Genomic DNA, 24,346 nt, shown 5'->3' with positions numbered 1-24,346 from the left:
ACCCATCCTCTCTTGCCTGAGCCCAGTGTGGTGTGGAAGAGAACCACCCCCTAGCACAAGAGCTACAAAGATCAGCTTCTCCTTCAGGTCAATTATGGTACAAGGTACCCTTTACAAGTGGTCTCAACAGGTTTTCAGACTGGGACCATGCATTTCGAATTAAATTTTATGTCTATGTAGATGAAAAGGTATTAAAATTTTCCAGTTTTTTTTTATTTTAATACAATGAGAAAAATATTTTTAAGGTTTAATATACAGACTTATTTTTTATGACTATAGATTAATCTTCTACCTTTTATGATCTATAGATTAACTTAAAGAGCACATTTACCCACTATTATTTTTAGGTCCTATAGCTGGCAAGAGCAAAAGACGAATTTCTTGCAAAGATCTTGGCCGTGGTGACTGTGAGGGCTGGCTTTGGAAAAAGAAAGATGCGAAGAGTTATTTTTCACAGAAATGGAAGAAATACTGGTTTGTCCTAAAGGATGCATCCCTCTATTGGTATATTAATGAGGAGGTAAGACAAGCACATTTTGTTTTCTTATTCATTTTGTTTTTAACCAAAAGAATCACTGTTTTAAGATTTATATTTTAAAATATAATCAACTTAAGGCTAATTCACGAGACTTCTAGTAATTTTTCAGTCTGCCCTCTTAAAATGGTTGCATTGTGGGATTCTGTGAAGGCAGTTGTCTCAATTACTCTAATGAAACATGTCTGAAACATAGGTAATATATAGTAAAATTCTGTATATCTAGTTAAAAATATGAAGCTAATTCAAGCAATAGCTTACTTAAAAGGATTATGTATAGAGAGAGAGATTTGATAAAGATTTTTAAATGTCTTGCTTTTGTTCAATGTTTTACATTTTTTTATGTTTGCTTTTTTGAAAGGAAGTCTTTTATAGTAAGTTAAGTTAATTAATTGGAGAAGGCAATGGCACCCCACTCCAATACTGTTGCCTGGAAAATCCCATGGACGGAGGAGCCTGGTAGGCTGCAGTCCATGGGGTCGCTAAGAGTCGGACACGACTGAGCGACTTCACTTTCACTTTTCACTTTCATGCATTGGAGAAGGAAATGGCAACCCACTCCAGTGTTCTTGCCTGGAGAATCCCATGGATGGAGAAGCAGCAAGTTAATTAATATCTGCATTTACTTCAGTTTTTCTTAAAGAATAAATGAACTAGTAGACTAGCTTTAAAAATCTGCAAGTATTCATTTCATTTAACCCAATAGGGGAAGGAAGGGGAGAGTATATAACAAATGCCAATTGTTCTTATGATTTCCTATTTCATTTGTGGTAATTAGATTTATATTCAGAGTAATTATATAACCTGTCAACTATCACAACAAATATACAGTATACCTTATTTTTTTTATATTCTCTTAACTCTACATTTGCTTCCATTGCTATAGCCATCTATCAGTTCACTTTAAGTTTTTATTTATTTATTTATTTTTGGCCACACTGCATGGTATGTGGGATTGAACCCGTGCTCCCTGCATTGGAAGGTGGCGTCTTAACCACTGGACTGGCAGTGAAGTCCTCAAGTTTGTTTTTGTTTTTTTTTTTTTAATATAAATTTATTCATTTTTAAACAAAAATTTCTTTTGTTAACTTGTTTTATCATTAAAAAAAATATACATGGTTTTATTTTTTTTTTTTTTAAATTTTATTTTATTTTTAAACTTTACATAATTGTATTAGTTTTGCCAAATATCAAAATGAATCCACCACAGGTATACATGTGTTCCCCATCCTGAACCCTCCTCCCTCCTCCCTCCCCATACCATCCCTCTGGGTTGTCCCAGTGCACTAGCCCCAAGCATCCAGTATCGTGCATCGAACCTGGACTGGCAACTCGTTTCTTACATGATATTTTACATGTTACAATGTCATTCTCCCAAATCTTCCCACCCTCTCCCTCTCCCACAGAGTCCATAAGACTGTTCTATACATCAGTGTCTCTTTTGCTGTCTCGTACACAGGGTTATTGTTACCATCTTTCTAAATTCCATATATATGCGTTAGAATACTGTATTTATGTTTGTCCTTCTGGCTTACTTCACTCTGTATAATAGGCTCCAGTTTCATCCACCTCATTAGAACTGATTCAAATGTATTCTTTTTAATGGCTGAGTAATACTCCATTGTGTATATGTACCACAGCTTTCTTATCCATTCATCTGCTGATGGACATCTAGGTTGCTTCCATGTCTTGGCTATTATAAACAGTGCTGCGATGAACATTGGGGTACACGTGTCTCTTTCAATTCTGGTTTCCTCAGTGTGTATGCCCAGCAGTGGGGTTGCTGGATCATAAGGCAGTTCTATTTCCAGTTTTTTAAGGAATCTCCACACTGTTCTCCATAGTGGCTGTACTAGTTTACATTCCCACCAACAGTGTAAGAGGGTTCCCTTTTCTCCACACCCTCTCCAGCATTTATTATTTGTAGACTTTTGGATCGCAGCCATTCTGACTGGTGTGAAATGGTACCTCATAGTGGTTTTGATTTGCATTTCTCTGATAATGAGTGATGTTGAGCATCTTTTCATGTTTTTGTTAGCCATCTGTATGTCTTTTTTGGAGAAATGTCTATTTAGTTCTTTGGCCCATTTTTTGATTGGGTCGTTTATTTTTCTGGAGTTGAGCTGTAGGAGTTGCTTGTATATTTTTGAGATTAGTTGTTTGTCGGTTGCTTCATTTGCTATTATTTTCTCCCATTCTGAAGGCTGTCTTTTCACCTTGCTAATAGTTTCCTTTGATGTGCAGAAGCTTTTAAGGTTAATTAGGTCCCATTTGTTTATTTTTGCTTTTATTTCCAATATTCTGGGAGGTGGGTCATAGAGGATCCTGCTGTGATGTATGTCGGAGAGTGTTTTGCCTATGTTCTCCTCTAGGAGTTTTATAGTTTCTGGTCTTACGTTTAGATCTTTAATCCATTTTGAGTTTATTTTTGTGTATGGTGTTAGAAAGTGGTCCAGTTTCATTCTTTTACAAGTGGTTGACCAGATTTCCCAGCACCACTTGTTAAAGAGATTGTCTTTAATCCATTGTATATTCTTGCCTCCTTTGTCAAAGATAAGGTGTCCATATGTGCGTGGATTTATCTCTGGGCTTTCTATTTTATTCCATTGATCAATATTTCTGTCTTTGTGCCAGTACCATACTGTCTTGATAACTGTGGCTTTGTAGTAGAGCCTGAAGTCAGGTAGGTTGATTCCTCCAGTTCCATTCTTCTTTCTCAAGATCGCTTTGGCTATTCGAGGTTTTTTGTATTTCCATACAAATTGTGAAATTATTTGTTCTAGCTCTGTGAAGAATACTGTTGGTAGCTTGATAGGGATTGCGTTGAATCTATAAATTGCTTTGGGTAGTATACTCATTTTCACTATATTGATTCTTCCAATCCATGAACATGGTATATTTCTCCATCTATTAGTGTCCTCTTTGATTTCTTTCACCAGTGTTTTATAGTTTTCTATATATAGGTCTTTAGTTTCTTTAGGTAAATATATTCCTAAGTATTTTATTCTTTCTGTTGCAATGGTGAACGGAATTGTTTCCTTAATTTCTCTTTCAGTTTTCTCATTATTAGTGTATAGGAATGCAAGGGATTTCTGTGTGTTGATTTTATATCCTGCAACTTTACTGTAGTCATTGATTATTTCTAGTAATTTTCTGGTGGACTCTTTAGGGTTTTCTATGTAGAGGATCATGTCATCTGCAAATAGTGAGAGTTTTACTTCTTCTTTTCCAATTTGGATTCCTTTTATTTCTTTTTCTGCTCTGATTGCTGTGGCCAAAACTTCCAAAACTATGTTGAATAGTAATGGTGAAAGTGGGCACCCTTGTCTTGTTCCTGACTTTAGAGGAAATGCTTTCAATTTTTCACCATTGAGGATAATGTTTGCAGTGGGTTTGTCATATATAGCTTTTATTAAGTTGAGGTATGTTCCTTCTATTCCTGCTTTCTGGAGAGTTTTTATCATAAATGGATGTTGAATTTTGTCAAAGGCTTTCTCTGCATCTATTGAGATAATCATATGGTTTTTATTTTTCAATTTGTTAATGTGGTGTATTACATTGATTGATTTGCGGATATTGAAGAATCCTTGCATCCCTGGGATAAAGCCCACTTGATCATGGTGTATGATCTTTTTAATGTGTTGTTGGATTCTGATTGCTAGAATTTTGTTAAGGATTTTTGCATCTATGTTCATCAGTGATATTGGCCTGTAGTTTTCTTTTTTTGTGGGATCTTTGTCAGGTTTTGGTATTAGGGTGATGGTGGCCTCATAGAATGAGTTTGGAAGTTTATAGTGTGCTGGCTAAGTACTTTTTATATGTCAATGAAATAGTATAAAAACATAGCTTCTTTATGTTTCTCTTTATTTTAGATCACTTATAGATTGTCTACTGATCACTATTTTTTTTTAGTATAATGGGGAGATCATAACTACCCCAAAAGTTTTTTAAATTTTTCAAAATTTTAAATTTTAACATTAAAAACATCAAGGGTAACATAAGAGAAATCAAAGTTAAGAAAGAGATTTGAGACTATTGTATTTACCCCAAGATTGGAAGAAAATAAAAATGGACTTCCCTGGTGGCTCAGAGGGTAAAGCATCTTCCTGCAATGTGGGAGACCCGGGTTCGATCCCTGGGTTAGGAAGATCCCCTGGAGAAGGAAATGGCAACCCACTCCAGTATTCTTGCCTGGAGAATCCCATGGACAGAGCAGCCTGGTAGGCTTCAATCCACAGGGTCACAAAGAGTCAGACACGACTGAGTGACTTCACTTCACCTTTTCTTCATTAAAAAATATTGGAAGTTACAACACTACTTTTGTATATAATATACATTTTAGTCACTATCATTAGCATCAAATTTTACTAAGTTTTACATATAAACATACATACACACACCAAAAGAATTGAGAATCTCTATTCTTTTTCTTTGAGATAGCAGGTGGGAATGTGTAATGTCTCTTGAACTTGATATATAAGAAGCCATGAACTGGTTATAGCACACATCAATGTTTGGGAGTAAATGTCTGAGAATTGGCTTATGTACATGAAAGAAACAACAATGATTAAAGGGTTTAGCCAAAAATACTTGGTTGATTTAGTCATTAAGTCGTGTCCGACTCATGTGACCCCATAGATGGTAGCCTGCCAGGCTCCTCTGTCCATGGGATTCTCCGGGCAAGGATACTGGAGTGGGTTGCCATTCCCTTTCTCCAGGGGATCTTCCCAACCCACGAATCCAACATGGGTCTCCTGCATTGCAGGTAGATTCTTTAGATTCTTTACCAAATGAGCAATGAGGGAAGCTTAGACTAGTTGAAATAACTTATATCTAACATGAGATTTTAGATAATTCTCCTATCTTGTATTTCTATCCCACATTAGAGAGGGGGACTTTATGGATTTCATTCAATTTTCCAAGTGAAAAATAACATTTTATATATATATATATATATATGTATAGCATGTAAACCAAGTCAGATATTTGAAAATCAACTTACCCTATCCACTTGTAAAATGTTGAGTACACAAAATAATTATTTAATTTGTGTTTGATAAGAGATTCTTTTGGAGGTAGAAAAGGAACTAAATTAATAGATATCCCTATATTTTACATCTGGACATTTAAAATGGGAGGAAATTTAATTGTAAATGTGGACTAAAGTTATTTTATATGTTATAAAAGTCTGTATACATTCTGGGAAAAATACTTAGAAAACAGGTTTTACATTGAGAATTAAATTATTTTTTCTGTCTTTATTTTAATATAGAAAGAATTTTTAAACATTCTGTATATATATTTTAATATTTACTATTCTAAATGTTCAAAATATACATTCAGTTTAATGGACTATAACAGGTAAAAGTGAAATTCTAATCTCTCAAATGTCTAATTTAAGGGATTAAATGAACTGTTTTATTAGTATAGATGTTTAAGACATAGTTATATAGTAGCGTCAGCTTTAAACCTTTGTATATAATATCCTAAACAAGAGTGTTGCCTCTTCAGGATGAAAAAGCAGAAGGATTCATCAGCCTGCCTGAATTTAAAATTGATAGAGCCAGTGAATGCCGCAAGAAATAGTAAGTTGACTTTATTTGGGCCAAGGGAGAAAAAGGAAGGGTTTTTTGGGGATTTTGTTTTGATTTTTAATTTCTAGCTTTTAAATTATAGATTGCTTGGCTAATGCTTTCAAATTGAGGTAATAAGAAAGCAGTTTTGTGGGCAGAAAATTGAATTTTTAACTGATTTCTGTCATCATGGTAGAAGCATTATATATTCATACTCAGGTTAGATTTGAGGCAATTTTATCCATAAAAATTATCTGGTTCTAACTTATTTCCCAATCTGAAATGAATGTACTCTGTTTCCTTTTGCAGTGCATTCAAAGCCTGTCATCCTAAAATCAAAAGCTTTTATTTTGCTGCTGAGCATCTTGATGATATGAACAGGTAAAATGTTACTTATATTTCAAAATAGTCTGTTAGGCTTAGAATTCTCAGTTTTCCCCATTAATGCTTAGAGAAAAATTTCACTGAAGTTTCTACATCAGATTTAAAATAAAATGGACCTAGCCATAACTCCATACCTAATTTTAAAGAATAGCATTTTAAAATGTCAAAATAAACTCAATGACTTTTTAAGTTTACCAAAAATGTTCCAAAATCCATATATAGGCCAAATATATATATATAAAGGCCAAAAAACACCCACTGCAGAAAAAAATAATTTTTAAGTCCATTTCAGGAATATGTCTCCAAATTTATTCCCAAGTGAGGAAAATAAAGATCCCCACAAAAAAAGCTGACTTTTCCAAGTGCAGAGTATTTATGACAGAATAGCCATCTCAATAATTCAAGCCTAAGCTTAGTTGGTATATCTTTCTGTCACCTTTCTTCTGTTGCTAGACAGGATTGTGCAACCAAGTGATTAGATGGCACATGGTTATGTGATGCCTCTGGGAAAATCTGTATATATATATGCTATGCTAAGTCACTTCAGTTGTGTCCGACTCTGTGCGACCCCATAGACGTCAGCCCACCAGGCTCCCCCGTCCCTGGGATTCTCCAGGCAAGAACACTGGAGTGGGTTGCCATTTCCTTCTCCAATGCATGAAAGTGAAAAGTGAAAGTGAAGTTGCTCAGTCTTGTCCGACTCTTAGCGACCCCATGGATTGCAGCCTAAAAGGCTCCTCCATCCATGGGATTTCCAAGCAAGAGTACTGGAGTAGGGTGCCATTGCCTTCTCCATATATATATATATATATATATATATATACACACATACACATACACACACATATATTTTTTTTTTTATCATCTACAACATACAGCTTCTTGTTTCCATTTTGGCTCTTATTGATCCTTTCTTCCTTTTTCTTTCCTTTCCCCTTTCCTTTTTCTAGATTTGTAGAAATTGAGTTTAAGATTGAAAATATTTCCTTTTATAGATCTTCACCAGGCAGTGCATGTTACATATATAATGTGCCAACACATTATACAGAGGTACAGAATAGGGAGTTACAGAATAGCATAGGGAGATACAGAATAGCATAGTGGTTTAGAGTATGAACTTTGGAACCAAGCTGTCCAAATTCCAGCTATCCCACTTACTAGCTGTATGACCATGGATGCAGAACTTAACCTCTCTATGTCAGATATTAAGCTCTTGTAAAAGTGGTGATAATAACCATCTTCATCCATAGAACTTTTATGAGGAGCAAATAAGTACACATGAAAGGCTTAGAATAGTAAATTGTAAGTGCTATATAAGTGTTTCCTTTCAGTATATATTCTTTTTATTGGGTTAGCCAAAAAGTTCGTTGGGGTTTTCCATACAATGTGACCAAAAACCCCAATGAACTTTTTGGCCAACACAATATATACTTTGGGCTTTTACACCATATACCTTTCTTTGTATATCTCTAAGGAATTTGTGTTCAGGTATTTTTAAGCACAAAACTACATCTTCATAAATGTGCTTGAATGCACTCAATGAACACTTAATATGCTGTCATAAATAATCTTGTTCTTTGACACTTTGGAATATAGGCACGATTTTTCCAAAGCAAGGATATGAATATAAGGAAAGGGCAAAGAAAGGTATTGAAAAACTTGATAAACTCTTTTTATATTTAATAGGAAAATTGAGCCTTTCTTTTTTGAAGTTATTAACAATGTTGTGTTAGTATCTGGTGTACAGTGAAGTGATTCATTTTCACATATTGGGTTGGCCAAAAAGTTTGTTCAGGGTTTTCCATACCATCTTACAGAAAAATCCATGGTTTGCAGATATTTTCTCACATTCCTTACATTGTCTCTTTGTTTTGTTTATGATTTCCTTTGCTGTGCAAAAGCTTATAAGTTTTATTAGGTCCCATTTGTTTATTTTTGCTTTTATTTCTACTGCCTTGGGAGACTGACCTAAGAAAATACTGCTATAGTTTATGTCAGATAATGTTTTGCCTATGTTCTTTTCTGAGAGTTTTATGGTGTTATGTCTTATGTATGTCTTTAAGCCATTTTGAGTTTGAGTTTTTTTGTGTATGGTGAGAGGTTATGTTCTTACTTCATTGGTATATATGAGTCTGTCCAGCTTTCCTAACATCACTTGCTTGAAGAGACTACCTGTTCTCCATTGTGTATTCTTGCCTCCTTTGTTAAAGATTAATTAAGCATAGATGTATGAATTTATTTCTGGACTCTATTCTGTTCCATTGATCCATATGTCTGTTTTTGTGCTGATAGCATACTGTTTTGATGACTGTTGCTTTGTAGTATTGTCTGAAGTTAGTGTGTGTTGTGGGGGTGGGGTATGCCTACAGCTTTGTTCTTTTTCCTCAGGAATTCTTTGTCAATTCTGGGTATTGTATAGTTCCACATAAATTTTAGGGTTATTGGTTGTATTTCTGTGAACTGAGCCTTGCATTTGGTTTCCACAATCTTCTCTTGCTTTGTATGTTGCCATTCTTGAAATTTCACATGAGGCAATCAGAATTTGCTGAGTTTGTTCTCAAAATGAAAATTATGTAGTTGCTGGGGAGTGGTGCTACTCTATTTTGTGTTTTAACTATTTTATAATCTGCTCTTGTAGTTACTATTCATTTTTTCACAGTTGAGCTCAGTACCCTTGGGATAAACATGAAGGATTATAACATCATAACCAAACAGAAAATAAGTGGTATATATGAGCATGTCCTCTTCTACAAGATAAATCCACTAGAACACAGTTTAACTCCCATCTAAGAATTAACATAATTTAATCATTTGGGATACTTGCTAATCAGGGTCTTTTTAGGTTTAGAAAATAGCCTGCTCAAAAATGCATTTTTATTAGCTGTAACACCATTCTTGGTCTCCATTTTCTACCCTGTGTTAGGAATAACTTTAGAAGTATATGATGCCACTACTCTTCCCTGATACTCCTTTGGATGTATCTGGTTCAGGATATTAGAAAAAAACTAAGCCAAACCCATAAGTTTCACTTTGTTGCCTTTTCTAAGCAGCGAATCAAAGAAAAAATAAATAAATCTGATCAAGTATGTCATCATCTCCATATCATACATTTCAGAGTGCTATTTTATATTAGCCTTTCCATAGTGTACTACAACCTTCTTGAATTGTCCTGAAAGTTTTTAAAAAATTTAAGTATAATAGACTATTACTGTTTTGCCTTGCTTTTTCTTTCTTTAATAACCATATTCCCAGTATCTATTTTCAACAAACAAGTTGTTTAAAAAATTACTTGTCAGTAGGACAGAGAGTGAATGGCAATGTTCACAGAGGATTGGTAATAGGGAAAGACACCCTTCAACAACTTTATTTAATATCCTAATTATTACATAACAGCAAGATGTCCTGGGTATTGGTTCATTCTATATGTAGTCCTTTGAAGGCGTGTACCTAAGCCTTCAAGAAATGATAAATAATTATAATAATTATAAATAAATACCTTATCTGGTTATTTCATAATTTCTAAAGTATTATCATATGTATTTTTAAAATGTAGTGCTAGTTTCGGAGAAGGCAATGGCACCCCACTCCAGTACTCTTGCCTGGAAAATCCCATGGACGGAGGAGCCTGGTATGCTGCAGTCCATGAGGTCGCTAAGAGTCGGACACGACTGAGCGACTTCACTTTCTCTTTTCACTTTAATGCATTGGAGAAAGAAATGGCAACCCACTCCAGTGTTCTTGCCTGGAGAATCCCAGGGACAGAGGAGCCTGGTAGGAGGCCGTCTATGGGGTCGCACAGAGTCGGACATGACTGAAGCGACTTAGCAGCAGCAGCAGCAGTTTTGACAGGACCTAGTAATTGGAATGAAAAGGCAATCCTTAGATTTAATTTACTTCTATAAAATCTGCATGTATGTATACACATTCATACACTTATTCATACATATACCCAAATATACATATACCCAAATATAAATGTTAGAATATTAAAACCTCACCTTCTGTTTTTTGAGTAGCTTTAAGTTGGAATGTGAGGTAATTTGCAAAAAACACTTTTGAGCACCCTACCACCAACCCATCTGTTCCCTCCTCAGAAATGAGCATTGAAACATTAAAAAAATCTTTTTTGCCAGTCTGTGTGAAATCTGTGGGAAGAAAATAAAACATCATGTTTCTCAAGTATTCTGAGACTTATTTACTGAATTTACTTGGCCTGTGTATTCCTTTTCATGTCAGCACATATGTCATTGTAATTGTCAGGACTCACCAGTTTCTGTTTAGTAGTTATTATTTGTACATTTCTTCCATAATTCTTACTCTTATTTCCCTCTCAGTACGTTATTCTGTGTGTTCTTGGCAGCTTCACTGGAATGTTCACCGTAGGCCCAATCTTATTCCTGCATGTTGTCTGTCTCCCTCACTGAAAATATAGGCATCATGGAAACAGATACTTTATTTCATTTATCTCTCTATCCTTCATGCCTAGGACAGTACCTGGCACACCTAAATATTTCTTACCTCAATTAATGCATCGGTTCAGTTCAGTTCAGTCATATCTGCTATTCATAATAGCATATAAACACCAAATCGTAACTGCAACAAGTGTTTAGTTAAGCATTTTCTAACCAGGGCCTAAGGAGACTTATCCAAGACAGCAACAACACCTGTGTAGCATTCAGCCTTTTGTATTTGTATACCCTGGCCCAAGTTTATACACATACTTTCTAAAGAGTTTTTATTGTGGGCAGAATTTGTCTTCCTAAAAGTAGTTTAATGTTTTCATTGTCTTGTGAAATTTAAGAATCCTGGAGCTCATCAAAGGCAGAAATTATGTCTTATTCATTTTTGGACCCCTAAAGCATAGCTCATTGTTCATCATATAACAGACATTTAATAAATGTTGTTGAGCTGAAAAATTAAGAAGCCTCTTTTTAGTTTCTTTATTCATCTTATACAAGTCCTCATTGCTCTTTAGCTAATAACAAAATTAAATTTCAATGATATATTAAGAAGTAGTAAATAGGAGGTACTGAATTAAAATTCAGCAATAAATGTTCCTCTGGTGGAACATCAACATCATTTCTACCCAAAAAGCACCAACGCAGTCTTTCCTAAGGGTGCTAAGACTTGCCTTGTAATACAAATTCAACTCCTTTCTTACTACAAGTCACCTATAGACTAGATTTTCATGTTGACCTTTTACTAATGATTAGTCATTTTTAAAAGGTTATTTGTTATGAGGTTAGCTTCTTACAGTTTATAATTTTCTGCATTATGTGTGTATATACCATCGTACTGAATTCATTTGATTACTTTTTGTTTTCATTTCTGCTCCCTTTTTTACTTCCCAGACATACTTGAGGTAATCATTGCACTGTAGGTTTTGTCAAAGTTGAGCTTTAAGTGACTTGTTCCTAAAATTAAGCCTTAAATTTCCATGGGTGTGATTTTGTCCATTAGAGAAACAACTTTCCTCCCTCTCTCTTCAAGATATTCTCAGTATCTGATGCACAGTCAACAGCACTTGGCACAATGATGAAGTATATGAGTCACTTCAGAGATATTCATCTTCCAGTTGACAGGGGAAATAATCTCTTAGGAGAAGAAGTTCTCAAAAACAATTTTTTTTAAATATGTTAAGATCAGATTATTCCACAATTTAATATTAACTCTATTAGCTGGTTTAGAAGGCTGATTCTCCCTTACTTTCTTATTTGGGAAAATATATGAATCATAGTTCAGGATTAACCAGTGAAAAATTGTCAAGTTAGTTTAAAGACTTTGTGATTCGATAAACTGATGCAGTGTAAACAGTTACCAGAGTAATGGAACAAAAGATGGAGATTGAAGCAGTGCTTTGCTTCAGGTAGTCCCCTATGTTAGCAATAGCAATTCTCCTGAAAGAGGAGAGAACTAAGATTTAATTTTAAATTACTATTGTTTGTGGAAATAAATTTTCAGGATCCAAAATGTAGGTTAAAATTGTATATGTAATTTTTGTTTTGGAAAAACCAAATACCCTTGTATTTAGAGACAGATTTCCATAGTACTACTCAGATGTGTTTCCCCTTGGATCATTAAATATAAAAGAGATTCATCAAAACTAATTATAGGACTTTGGTCATCTCAGACCCCTTTATATTGCAGATATATACAGGCTTGTCCAAGACTTTTCTTGTGAAATAGCATCTTTACTGTGGGAACAGTTTGTACTACAGCAAATTATAACTTATTGACAACTCCATGTGTTAAGAGTAACAAAAAACAACACATCTTTTATCTGAGGTTATTCCATATACTCATATGCATTTGAAAATAAATATTTCCAAAAAGGTAAATTATAAGAAATTCAGTTGCAATGTTACTGATATTTGTTATTTCAGGTGGCTTAACAGAATTAACATGCTGACTGCAGGATATGCAGAAAGAGAGAGGATTAAGCAAGAACAAGGTAAAGGAATACTTTTTTTTTTTTAACTATTGTTATGTTTTTTTCCCTTGCTGTTTTCCTCTACAGTGTTTCATTGCTATCACTTGAAAGAAAATGCAAATGTCAATCTGTGGTGGTGTTTTTTCTCTCTCTTTTGTGCACTTCAAAGGAATCCAAACCATAGCATCTTATGGGTAGGATTTAGTAAATCAAACAGGAAATAAACTCAGATTTTTAGAGCGGCTAATATGGAGTTTGTTCCTGTTTGTTGCCATCTCCTTTAGACTATTTCTTAAAAATTAAAAAGCCTAGAATTGGTCCTATATTGACCCAATTCTAGGTCCTTAGTGGTTTTTTCTACTTAGTGGTTTCACAGACATTTAAGTGCTTTTTCATGCAGAGAGCTCGGATGAATGATTCATTCTTTCATCAAATATCTCATTTGGTTGTGTTCTTCAGTTCTGTTAGTGTGTTAGCTCTGTGATCATATGGAACTTGCCTTAGTATTGACCTCATATTTATGAAACACAATATCCTGATGCAGAATTGAAATCTCAACAAAAGTTGTGGTTACCATTCCAAAAGTGGCTTTACTTTTCCCAAAGAATGTTTGCTGTACATCCCTTGGAAGCATAACTCGTTTTTTGAAAACTTTTGAGACATCCTAAAGCTAAAGGAATTCTATAGAATGATACACAAACATACTTCTAGTTGTGTCTCCAGTATGTATAGTCTGTGTGTTGATGTGAAGATTCGGAAAACTTTGTTTCCTCACAGAGAAAACTTTTTAAAGCATCTAAAAACTAAAGGTTAGAGATATCTGAAAAAGATAACCAGATCCCAAAACCAATCTGTCAGCAAAGTTTTAGGTCAGGGGTCAGGAAACTTTCTGAGTGAAGAGCCAAACAGTAAATATCTTAGGCTTTGAAGGCCTTAAGGTTTCTTTGAAGCTATTCAACTCTGCTACAGACACATGAAAAGAAGTGACTGTACTTCCATAAAGCTTTATTTATGGACAATGAGATTGAATTTCATAACATTTTCACATTTTGAAACTTCTTTTGATTTTTTTTAATCCACTTAAAATGTAAAAGCCATTCTTGATCCACAGGCTGTATAAAAACAGGCCAAGTGCCTCATTTGGCCTGCAGACTGTAGCTTACCAACCCCTGGTTTAGAGCCATAGGATAAGAGAATGGAGGTGCCTAGAGCAGTGAAGAGTGGGGAGATAGGGCAGGAACATGTCCAAGAAATAACATAACATGATTTTTGCCGATGGGAATTTATCATCTTGTTGAGAATTTCAAAAATATACACTTGAAATTACCTAAGAAAAATTAAAGAGCGACATAAAGTAAATGAGTACTAATTTTTGCACAACATGCAACTGATTTTAAAAATTGCTAAGTGGATACAAAATTTAAAAAAAAAAATCCTGAAGAGGGGGCAGGATTAACGAGGATATACTTAGAGAAAGTAATCAGTGAGCCTGATGTAAAATATTAGCACTGAAGAGAAAGAGAAGACTTTATTAAATATTGAGGTGTTTCTGGCATCACCGACTCAATGGACATGAGTTTGAGCAAACTCTGGGAGACAGTGAAGGACAGGGAACCTGACATGCTGCAGTCCATGGGGTCGCAAAGAGTCGGACATGACTGAGCGACTGAACAACAACAAAGTGTTTCTGAGTGAGGCCTTCATCTAGCACTCTAATTGTATTATGGTGAAATTTTTGGAGAAGGCAATGGCACCCCACTCCAGTACTCTTGCCTGGAAAATCTCATGGATGGAGGAGCCTGGTAGGCTGGAGTCCATGGAGTCACTAAGAGTCGGACACGACTGAGTGACTTCACTTTCACATTTCACTTTCACGCATTGGAAAAGGAAATGGCAACCCACTCCAGTGTTCTTGCCTGGAGAATCCCAGGGACAGGGGAGCCTGGTGGGCTGCCGTCTACGGGATCACACAGAGTCAGACACGACTGAAGCGACTTAGCAGCAGCAGGCACTCATCCTGCCTGAAATTACATTGAATTGTAGCAGAAAAGATACTCGTAGTAAAATAGAGACAGTGAGACATGGAAAAGTACAAACCAAATTCCATGGGAATGAGTCTGGAGAGATTTCTTCCAGGAAGGAAATGGGAAAGACATTATGTGGACATAATCTGAACTGGTTCTCACAGGATGAGAAGTAATAAAATAAAACATTTCTGAGAGTAGAAGCAGCATGGGTACATCCACAAATAACATGGAAGCCATCTCCATCAAATCACTGTGCACAGGCAAACCCAGCAAGGACTATGAAGTGTCAGGCCAGTAATTAAGTCACATTTCTTCATTGTTAAAGGTTTATTCCCTGCTTAATTCTTCTACTTAATGTATGGGCCTACAGTTATAGTAAGAGAACTAAATACACACACACACACACCAGCCCCTTTTCAAATTACTTTTAAAAGGCATGAAAGCTGTTCTTTAAAAGTGCTTGTAGATTTGTTTCTCTGTTTTTTAAGATGCAAGAATTAGAAGTGTGGGCAATGTGCTGATAGGGAAATGAATCTTTAAAAAGTCAATTTGCATGAATAAGGAAACTTGGATTTTCAGGCTTAACTTCTGTATTTTGTCACTCGACATTGCTTTGAAGCTGAGCATGACCTTGATTTTAGTGGATTTCCTTTGTACTTGGTATTATATAACCAAAATTCATTATGGATGAAAGAACTGGTAAGTCACATTGCACATGCAGGTTCCAAAAAATACTTATTCCATGGATTCATGCTGCCATAGTCTGTCATGTGAGCATTTATTTTAGTGCCTACTAGAAAATGGTAGATAATCATAAGTAGAAGCTTAAAGTTACAGTTCAATTCTCTACAACCAGAATCTCTGAGATAATTTAGATTTCCCCTTAGAGTATACATTCATCAGACACTCTGACATGGATCAGAAGCATATTAGACTTCCTACCTTATATGGGGTTAGGTCTCACGATATCCTATATAGTCAATTGCTGGATGCACGTGTCTACACCACAGTTCTATAGAATTGTTTGACATCTGAGTACCATTCTCAGCACTGAAGTTAAACCTGAAACAAAATAAAGCTCTTTGAGAATTGGGAATATTTCAGAAAGATGCAAAGGAATAACTGCCAAACACTGTTTCTATTTAAATACTGAGTATAGCTTAGAAGTGACTCTTTCATTGACTTAAAAGTTTAGTGACTTGCTGTCTTTAACTACAGCAGTATAAAGGATATGAGGATCTTTTTCATTATGCATTATTTTACGTAGAGAAAACAGGGTTACATTGAATTTTGCCAAGATCATAATTTGGCTAATGTCTGCGAATCCTTTTTTGTATTTTTCCAGCTTCAGATCAGACATTCATGACACATTATTTTCAATCACACGTAAGGTCTTTGTAAAGCTTTAATTACATAAAAATGAATAAAGTTCATTGTGTTTCTTTGATAGTTCTAGATGAAAAAGTCAATTTTTTTCAGATTATTCTTTGTATCAACATGAGAAGTGGAAATTTTCCTCTTCTATTGATGGCACTGTTTATTCATGATTAGTTACTTGTTAAATTGAATATCACTGCGAGAGACATTAAAAAGTATCCATTCATTCCGTGCTAAATAAGAGAGCTAAGAAAAATAAATTAATTTGCTCTTAGAATGAAAATCAGACTGGTTTCAGCCTCTGGGCAGCAGTGTGCTGGTAATTTTCCACACAAACCCAAAAAGGCCTGAATTTTCTGTAGGCTCTTCCCTGGCATTACTCTCTCAGGGACACGTGGCTTAGTGTATGAAATGAAGTTAATTTACAAAGTGGTATTTCAACCTCTTCTTAGACAACCCACGAAAAATTTGGTTTGATGGTGCTTCTTTTTTAGCAAACCAAGAATTACATCAAATTTCAAACTAGAATTTTTCCTCATTTATCAAGGAAGGAGGGATTAGGGCGGGAAGTAGAGAGAATCTCCTGAATCTGTCACTTGTAGTATTAGTCATAGAGATCTTAAGAAAATAGTTATCCTCTCCTTCTCAATGTGCTGATTGGACCATTTCAAGTGCTAACTCCTTGAGACCCAAAGTCTCAGTGCAAAGGTGAAGGGAAAACTCAGCACAGGTGTCATAGTTTCTAGAAATAGTAGGAAGGGTAAGAGCAGAGTGATCTTGGCAGGCCTACTGCTTGGGAGAAGGAGGAGGGGTGCTTAGTACCTCTCCCTCCAGCAATAATTTCCCAGTAGTATTCAAGCTCCCACACAACTACCCAACTGAGGCCCCAGAGCTCCAGAATTCACTTTTCATTGCTGGAACTTGCTACAAGAAAAAATTGATGGCTAAGAAGATGGGAACACCAGGCATTTATTTCCTGTGTGATCTGGGACAGACTGTCCTAGTGTGCTACCTGCCAATCCACCAGTATTAGGAATCCTAATATTTTTTAGTGCTTTCAAGGTGTAAGGCACTTAAATATGTGCTACCATAGTACCCCACTCATACAACTCTGAAAGGTGGTGTTTATTAGCCCCGTTTTACAGATAACAAAACAGACTCAGAGAGATTAAGTCACCTTCACAAGAGCACGGAAATGGCAGTTGGTACAGCCAAACATTGAAGCTGCATCTGCACGAATATATAGTCCATGCTTTTCTGACTAGCATTTACTGGGTCCGTTTCTAGATAGCTACATCAATTCATATTTGGGAGGAAACTTAGTACGCTTCCCATCACCAGTGTGACCCAGTGTAAAAACCAGATATCAAATTTAGGTTAACTATAGTCTTTGCTTTTCTTTTACTCAAAGGGGATAATTAAAGCAGGAATAGGATTTTCAGAGACTTTCTCTCCATTGCTAAAGAATTTTGACCAAATTCTTTAGCAGGGAGGACAGAGGCTTGAAAAATCATGAATATATGTCACATTAAACTCTCTCTTTAATGTCACATTAAACTAAGTCATACGAAAGTGTCCCAGTAATTTAACCCTTCAAGGTTTAGAACAAGGCAATTTCTTAGTTCAAACCCCAGTTTTACTACTTTCTATTTGGCATATAATAAGTACTCAGTAAATGTTAATTGTACTTATTAATCAGCACCACAAGGAAAATGTATAAAAATATTACAATATGGGAATTCCTAGATGGAAAAAGGTACCTATAAAAATATGTGCCATGATTTTTCACCTACATCTAAGTATTAGTTAAGCCTTCTAGTGGTTCTTTTGTGGTGGAGCTTTTCATAAGAATAAGGAACCTTTTGTTTGGCTACCTTTTCTTTTATCATTTGAAATTCATATGGGTGATACTTCTAGATTTTTCCTTGTAAACACAAAAAATTAACCCAGCAGTTATAGGGTGGTTGAAATATTGGTAGAACAGATCTGATGATTGACCTTTGTGCTGTATTTTATTCAACCAGTGTACCTCAGTTTTTCCTCTTCCCTCTTGCCTGAGGTCTACCAAGTCATTTTGTCTAGCGGCTTATATTTTCTACCCTTTTAAGTAATTCTAGAAGTTTGGAGCTTACAGCCCACATCAGCAGATTTGCCCTTTTGCGTTTGGCAAGAATCAAGGTTTGCCATGTGTTTCCAAGTAGAGGTGGGAGTATGGTGTTATAGAGACTCGTGTCAGCATGACTCTGGAAACAGCGATTGTTAGATAACCAGTGAACTGAAGCCAGAGAAGAGAATTGAGAACATTATTTTGGGAGCTGTTTATATCTGTAGAGATCTCCAGCAATGTATGCATTTCTTCTTTGAGTGTTCATCTTTAAGATAAAATGATACCCCTTTAAGAAACATCATGTAACAGCATTCATTCTTTGAAGTTTCAAGTAGTTTGGTCTGGAATTATACCCTAAAGCTGATTTGACTTATGCATTATCTTTTTCGTAACTCCTTAAAACTGCAGCTATGTGTAATTGCTTGCTTTAAAAGGAGGTGGGAATTGGGTGATTGTACTCTTTCTTTCTCCTCAAATCCCAGCTGAAAATAAAAGTTGTTGGACCTAGAGTAGCCAGTGCTGGGGATCAGTGTCTAGAAATGGAATTTAAACTTCCTTTTGTTAGCTGGTAGTGTGTGTTACTGAAAATATGGCTAGACACTTTTAATGGAATATTGATGTATCCATATGTGTGAACTTTCAGATTACTGGAGTGAGAGTGACAAGGAAGAAGCAGATACTCCATCAACACCTAAACAGGACAGCCCTCCTCCCCCCTACGATACATACCCACGGCCTCCCTCTGTAAGTTGCCAATAGTAATGTACTCAATATAGTATTGGATTCTTGGATCTGAAACATCCTTTTTTTATGTTAAAAAACATTGTGTGGTGAATTACTTGTCAGACCTTGGGTTTTTCAGGGGGAAAGAAAACAGGGAGCCTAAAAGAAATAAGGGAGAAACTTTAAGTATACAAAGAATATTTAATCAGGAGAAACAGTCACCACAGATTCCACACTTAGAAATATCTTACCAGTTTTATTAAGAAAACATACCATTTGTATCAGAGTAGCCTTCATGAACTATCAACAAAAAAAAAGTTTTGTGGAAAAAGATATGTAAATTGACTTTATCTATTCTACGCTAACAAAGTTCATTCCTATGTTCTTTAGAAACAGTAGTAAAAATTGATATTATATCTGTATTGAACATGTTTTGGTAGGTAGCTTTTCAGATAGCTATGGGATCTGGTTTAATGTATATGTGTTTATGTGGTACCCTTCTTAAAACTTCTTAAACTTGTTTAAATCATTCTGTGTATAGACTGTACCTTGATTTTTTTAACTGTCCCTATTTGTTTTATGCTCATCAGAATTATTGAAAGAGTCTCAATACTGTCCCATTTTAAAGACTGTACATTGCATGGTCATGGTACGTAAGAGTCCATTCTGCCTATCTTGGGACTGAATCTTCCACATAGGTAATGGAAACTGGATTTAGGTAACAATAGCAACCAACCTGATTCCACTTCTGTGTTACTCCAGGGGATTTTTAACAAGAAAGGTGCTATGCAAGATGTTGATATAATTCGAGGCCACTTCTCAACCTTGGCTATGCATAAGGATCAGCTCTGGAATGTTTTAGAAATGCAGATACTCAGGCCTAATCCAGAGATACTAAATCGGCGTATTTGGGACTGCAAACAGCTCACTGAACTGGACTGTGAACTTTTTGAGAACAGGGACTCCATTCAATTCATCTGTTCATCCCTGTGGCCTAGCACAGCACTGATACTTATTTATTCAGTGCTCAGTGAATATTTCTGAAATAAATAAATGGAATAAATGGATAAATATTTTGGCTAATGACTGAAAGGGAAGTCACATTTTTAATTGAAATGTTTGATGATAGTGTCTCTTACCTAAGGGAAAAAGAAGAAAAGTAGAAAAAAATGCAGAGTTGTATACACATGTCCATATACACACTTCCTTAATAAATGCTGCAGTGCAACAGAATGCCAGGATGAACTAAACAAATGAAATAATGAAGTCAGTAACAAGATATAGTTTGTATCATATTTTCCCTCTTTCCCTAAAAAGTCAGGATCTGAATATTCTTTTAAAATATTTGTAGGGACTCCCTGGGGGTCCAATGGTTAAACCTCCACGCTTCCAATGTAGGAGGCATGGGTTCCATCCCTGCTTGGGGAACTAAGATCCTACATGCTGCATGGCACAGCCAAAAGATACAAATAAATAAACCTTTAAAAATAAAATATTTGTAAACATGAAAGAAAGGGAAACTGCTTGACCAAACTGCTCTTTAATGATAGCAACTTGTGAATTTCAAGAAGGAAACTACCCACATTGTTATTAACACGTGGGTGGATAAACTGCCCACAGAAGATGCCACTGAACTCCTTTACCCAAAGGGGTAGATGTACTTTCACCTTAGGCTTTTCCTGGCCACAACTTCAGCCTCAGTCGTAATGACCACATTGAACACACCTGGCTCCTCCCAGTAGGGGTGCCTCCAAGTCTTTAACAACATTCACTTGATGCCAGTCCTTCTTGGTTGTGCTTTGTGCGGTAACACATGTTACCAAACTTTAAATTCCACTGATAAAAACATTCCATTTCTCTTTTATGTTTATGTATTCTGAAGGCTGTGCTCAAGGCAAATGCTAATCCCCATCAGGGTATAATCTTATCCTTCCTACATTTTAACTCTAGAGTGTGCCACAGAACTGACAAGACCATAAGAAAACTTTTCCTTGGCTCCATAGGAGCAGACAGTCCACCTTTGAAGAAGAGGAAGGGTTGTGTCTCATTAGAGAGAATCACCTTGTTTTTACATCCAAAAGCCATTCTTGCTCTCATCCCCAGACTCTGTAAAATCTGGAAATATGAATTTGACAACAGTTCTTCAGGATTTTTAACACGTAGAGATTTTAAAACTTGGGGTTTGTTTTTTAGTTGCTGAATATTTCTTATATAGGCACTCACATTCCCTTATACTTTGATTGTGGTGAAACTTTGCACGAATATGTCACATTTTACATGAGAGCCCAGCATAGCTGTATTTCAATACATCCATGTCTCAGTCTCTGAAAATTTAAGCTGGGGCCTACCTTTGAGATACGTAAAAAGGTGAGTAGTCATTCACTCAAAGAATAAATATTACCTGCTGGGAATCAAAGGTGTCCCTTGGTGATAGGAGTGGTCTGTTACTTCTGGGAGACTGATCAGAGTCTCCTTTCCACAGATGAGCTGTGCCAGTCCTTATGTGGAAGCGAAACACAGCCGGCTGTCCTCCACAGAGACCTCCCAGTCGCAATCCTCCCATGAGGAATTTCGCCAGGAAGTGACTGGGAGCAGTGTGGTGTCCCCCATTCGCAAGACAGCCAGTCAGCGGCGCTCCTGGCAGGATTTAATCGAGACGCCCCTGACAAGCTCGGGATTACACTATCTTCAGACTCTGCCCCTGGAGGATTCTGTCTTCTCTGACTCGGCGGCCATCTCCCCCGAGCACAGGCGGCAGTCTACCCTGCCAACGCAGAAGTGCCACCTTCAGGATCACTATGGGCCGTACCCCTTAGCTGAGAGCGAGCGGATGCAAGTGTTAAATGGAAACGGGGGCAAGCCTCGAAGTTTCACTCTGCCACGAGATAGCGGGTTCAACCACTGCTGTCTGAATGCGCCAGTTAGTGCCTGTGACCCGCAGGATGACGTGCAGCCCACAGAGGTGGAGGAAGAGGAGGAGGAGGAGGAGGAGGAGGAGGAAGGGGAGGCAGCAGGGGAAAACATAGGAGACAAAAGTAAGTATGTCGATGGAGATTCTTAGCCTGTACACACAGATTCCTAACCTTTCAAACTTCTTATTTTAAGAAAACAGAATTTTGTTTCCCCTTTTTCTTAAAATAATGGTCTTGCTGCATAGGAAGTTAGGTATCCCTTGGTGTCCTACTTTCATAACTTGGGGGGGAAAAAGGATGAGTAGTGAAGCCTATATCTCAGGACACTCACAGCTAGAAGAAATAATTTATTTTCTCCAGTTACTCACTTGCCTTTTCAGGTCGATGGCATTCGTTTTTCTTCCTCCTCTTATCTACTTACTTTCTTCTCACTCACACGCATCATCCCTTTGGTCCACAGTTGTTGACCTCTGAGTTTGGGTTAAGAAGCTATAAATGCTTCAAGCAGGTGTTAGCAGGACCTTGGTTGAATAAGTAAGTAAATACACAAAAAATACACACACTCATACATATACATACATACATACATATGTAACTTCCCTTTTCACTATTAGAAGATTGAAAGGAAAAATCCAAAAGAGTTGTTTGAAGCAGAAATTTTATATAGCATTTCTATCAACTCCAAATAGCAGAATCTGTTTCTAGAAACCAGTTTGCCAAAAGCATCCATGTACTTGCCTGGTATGTATGTTGATTGCAAAGCTCAATTTATGTGAATCAACTCCTGAGAGAGAGAAGTCATTTAAGCAACCCTCTGTCTTATTGGCATTAAAAATTCCACAACCAGATTCAGTCCCTGGTCTGGGAAATGAGATCCTACAAGTCGCTTTATGTGCCCCCCCCCCCAAAAAAAAGTAGGTAAAACAATATGTTTACTACTTACCAAGACTTGAATGTAAAATACCGAAGAAATAATATAAAATCTCTTTATTCAAAATGAAATATTAAATAAATAAATGAAATATGGGCCAGTTAGTACAGATGACCCAAGCCAGTGTTGATGAAACCACAGTTACTGGTCTGGTCCCATGAGGGCATTAGACTTCTCTTTTTAAAGGATACCAACAGACTGTGTCCTTCAGCTCATTTCACAAAGTATATGAGACTTTGATTAAAGGATATATTAGTGTAAGATCATCACAACTGGAAAAACAAGTCAAAGCTCACAGGTTACCAACAAGTCAGGAACCTCATATCGATTTCAGGTTTGGCTTATTTAAAATGAGGGTTACTTTGGAGATTATTGACAAGAAAATTTAGTGGACCTCTTCTACTATCAAAATATGAATTGCTTACAATAAAATTCACATGTTGAAGCAGTTTCCATATAAAGTATGTTGTAGTCATAATCTCCATGAGGACCATTATAAAAGGTGTACTGTTGGTTCAGGAAAGTTGATTACCTGCCAAGCTCTCATAACATTCACATCTATTAGAAATTATAAAAGAATCTTGTAGAAGAAAGATCTAGGAACCATATTAGGCCTCTGTAGGAGTTCTGGGAAGCACGATCATACATTTTTAATGTTAGGATGATTAATGAGTTGTTTTCTAAAACTTAACTAAAGATAAGTTAGAAACCTCATTTTGACTGTTGTCCGGGTACTGCATAACTGCTGCAACTAAGTATGGGAGGTTTATTCAGTATTTTACAAATGCATTAGGGAAAATACTTCATCTCTGCCATTTTCAAATGAATTGTGTTGAAATTAGGCACAGCCCTCTGAAATAGAGAATCCTGTTCACAACACATTCCTTCATTGCCATACGTAGAAGTCTTTGAAGCTGTCTTTTTCTGTTAAGCTAGATACTTAGCACTTCCTCCTGGTCATTGTGTAGGGAGGACTAGAATGGAGAATATGTCCTAGGACCTGAAAGGCAAAGCTAGGCCTTTGCTTGCCCTTCCTTCAGGCTCCACTAGGCTACAGAGCATCTCTAGTTAGATGGCATTGGATTATTTTCTCTTCTGTTGTCAGTTTTTTGCTGTTTTGTTGATCGAATGTATTTTTAGCTTACAGATGCACTCCAAGTGGATGGGTTTTTCCTTCAGGTTCCCAAGTGGGTCAAGTAGGCAGTTACTCAGTACTTTCCATCTTTTTCAGCAGGCTTTCTCTTTGTGGAATGATTGCAATAAGGGAGAACAGCCCTAGGAAATGTGTAGGTAAACTTGGTATTGCGTATTTTGCCTTTACACTTTGATATGGTGGTGCAGCTTGGG

At 36.3% G+C, this 24,346-nt stretch overlaps 1 protein-coding gene across 6 annotated transcripts in view; it reads left to right on the top strand.

Annotated features, from left to right (window-relative positions):
- Nucleotides 1-24,346, top strand: part of CNKSR2 (connector enhancer of kinase suppressor of Ras 2) — a 309,235-nt gene that overhangs the window by 239,903 nt on the left and 44,986 nt on the right. For all 6 annotated transcript variants that reach the window (NM_001206513.2, XM_005228380.5, XM_024988116.2 and 3 more), the window contains 6 exons: nucleotides 348-520; nucleotides 6,047-6,120; nucleotides 6,418-6,489; nucleotides 12,876-12,943; nucleotides 19,077-19,177; nucleotides 21,639-22,191. In NM_001206513.2, the coding sequence (NP_001193442.1) occupies nucleotides 348-520; nucleotides 6,047-6,120; nucleotides 6,418-6,489; nucleotides 12,876-12,943; nucleotides 19,077-19,177; nucleotides 21,639-22,191 (1,041 nt within the window). The remainder of the gene's footprint in view (nucleotides 1-347; nucleotides 521-6,046; nucleotides 6,121-6,417; nucleotides 6,490-12,875; nucleotides 12,944-19,076; nucleotides 19,178-21,638; nucleotides 22,192-24,346) is intronic.

Source organism: Bos taurus, chromosome X (assembly GCF_002263795.3).
Source record: "Bos taurus isolate L1 Dominette 01449 registration number 42190680 breed Hereford chromosome X, ARS-UCD2.0, whole genome shotgun sequence".
Classification (NCBI taxonomy): domain Eukaryota; kingdom Metazoa; phylum Chordata; class Mammalia; order Artiodactyla; family Bovidae; genus Bos; species Bos taurus.
The sequence above is the reverse complement of the archived record's forward strand: the minus strand, read 5'-3'. Positions and strand labels throughout refer to the sequence as shown.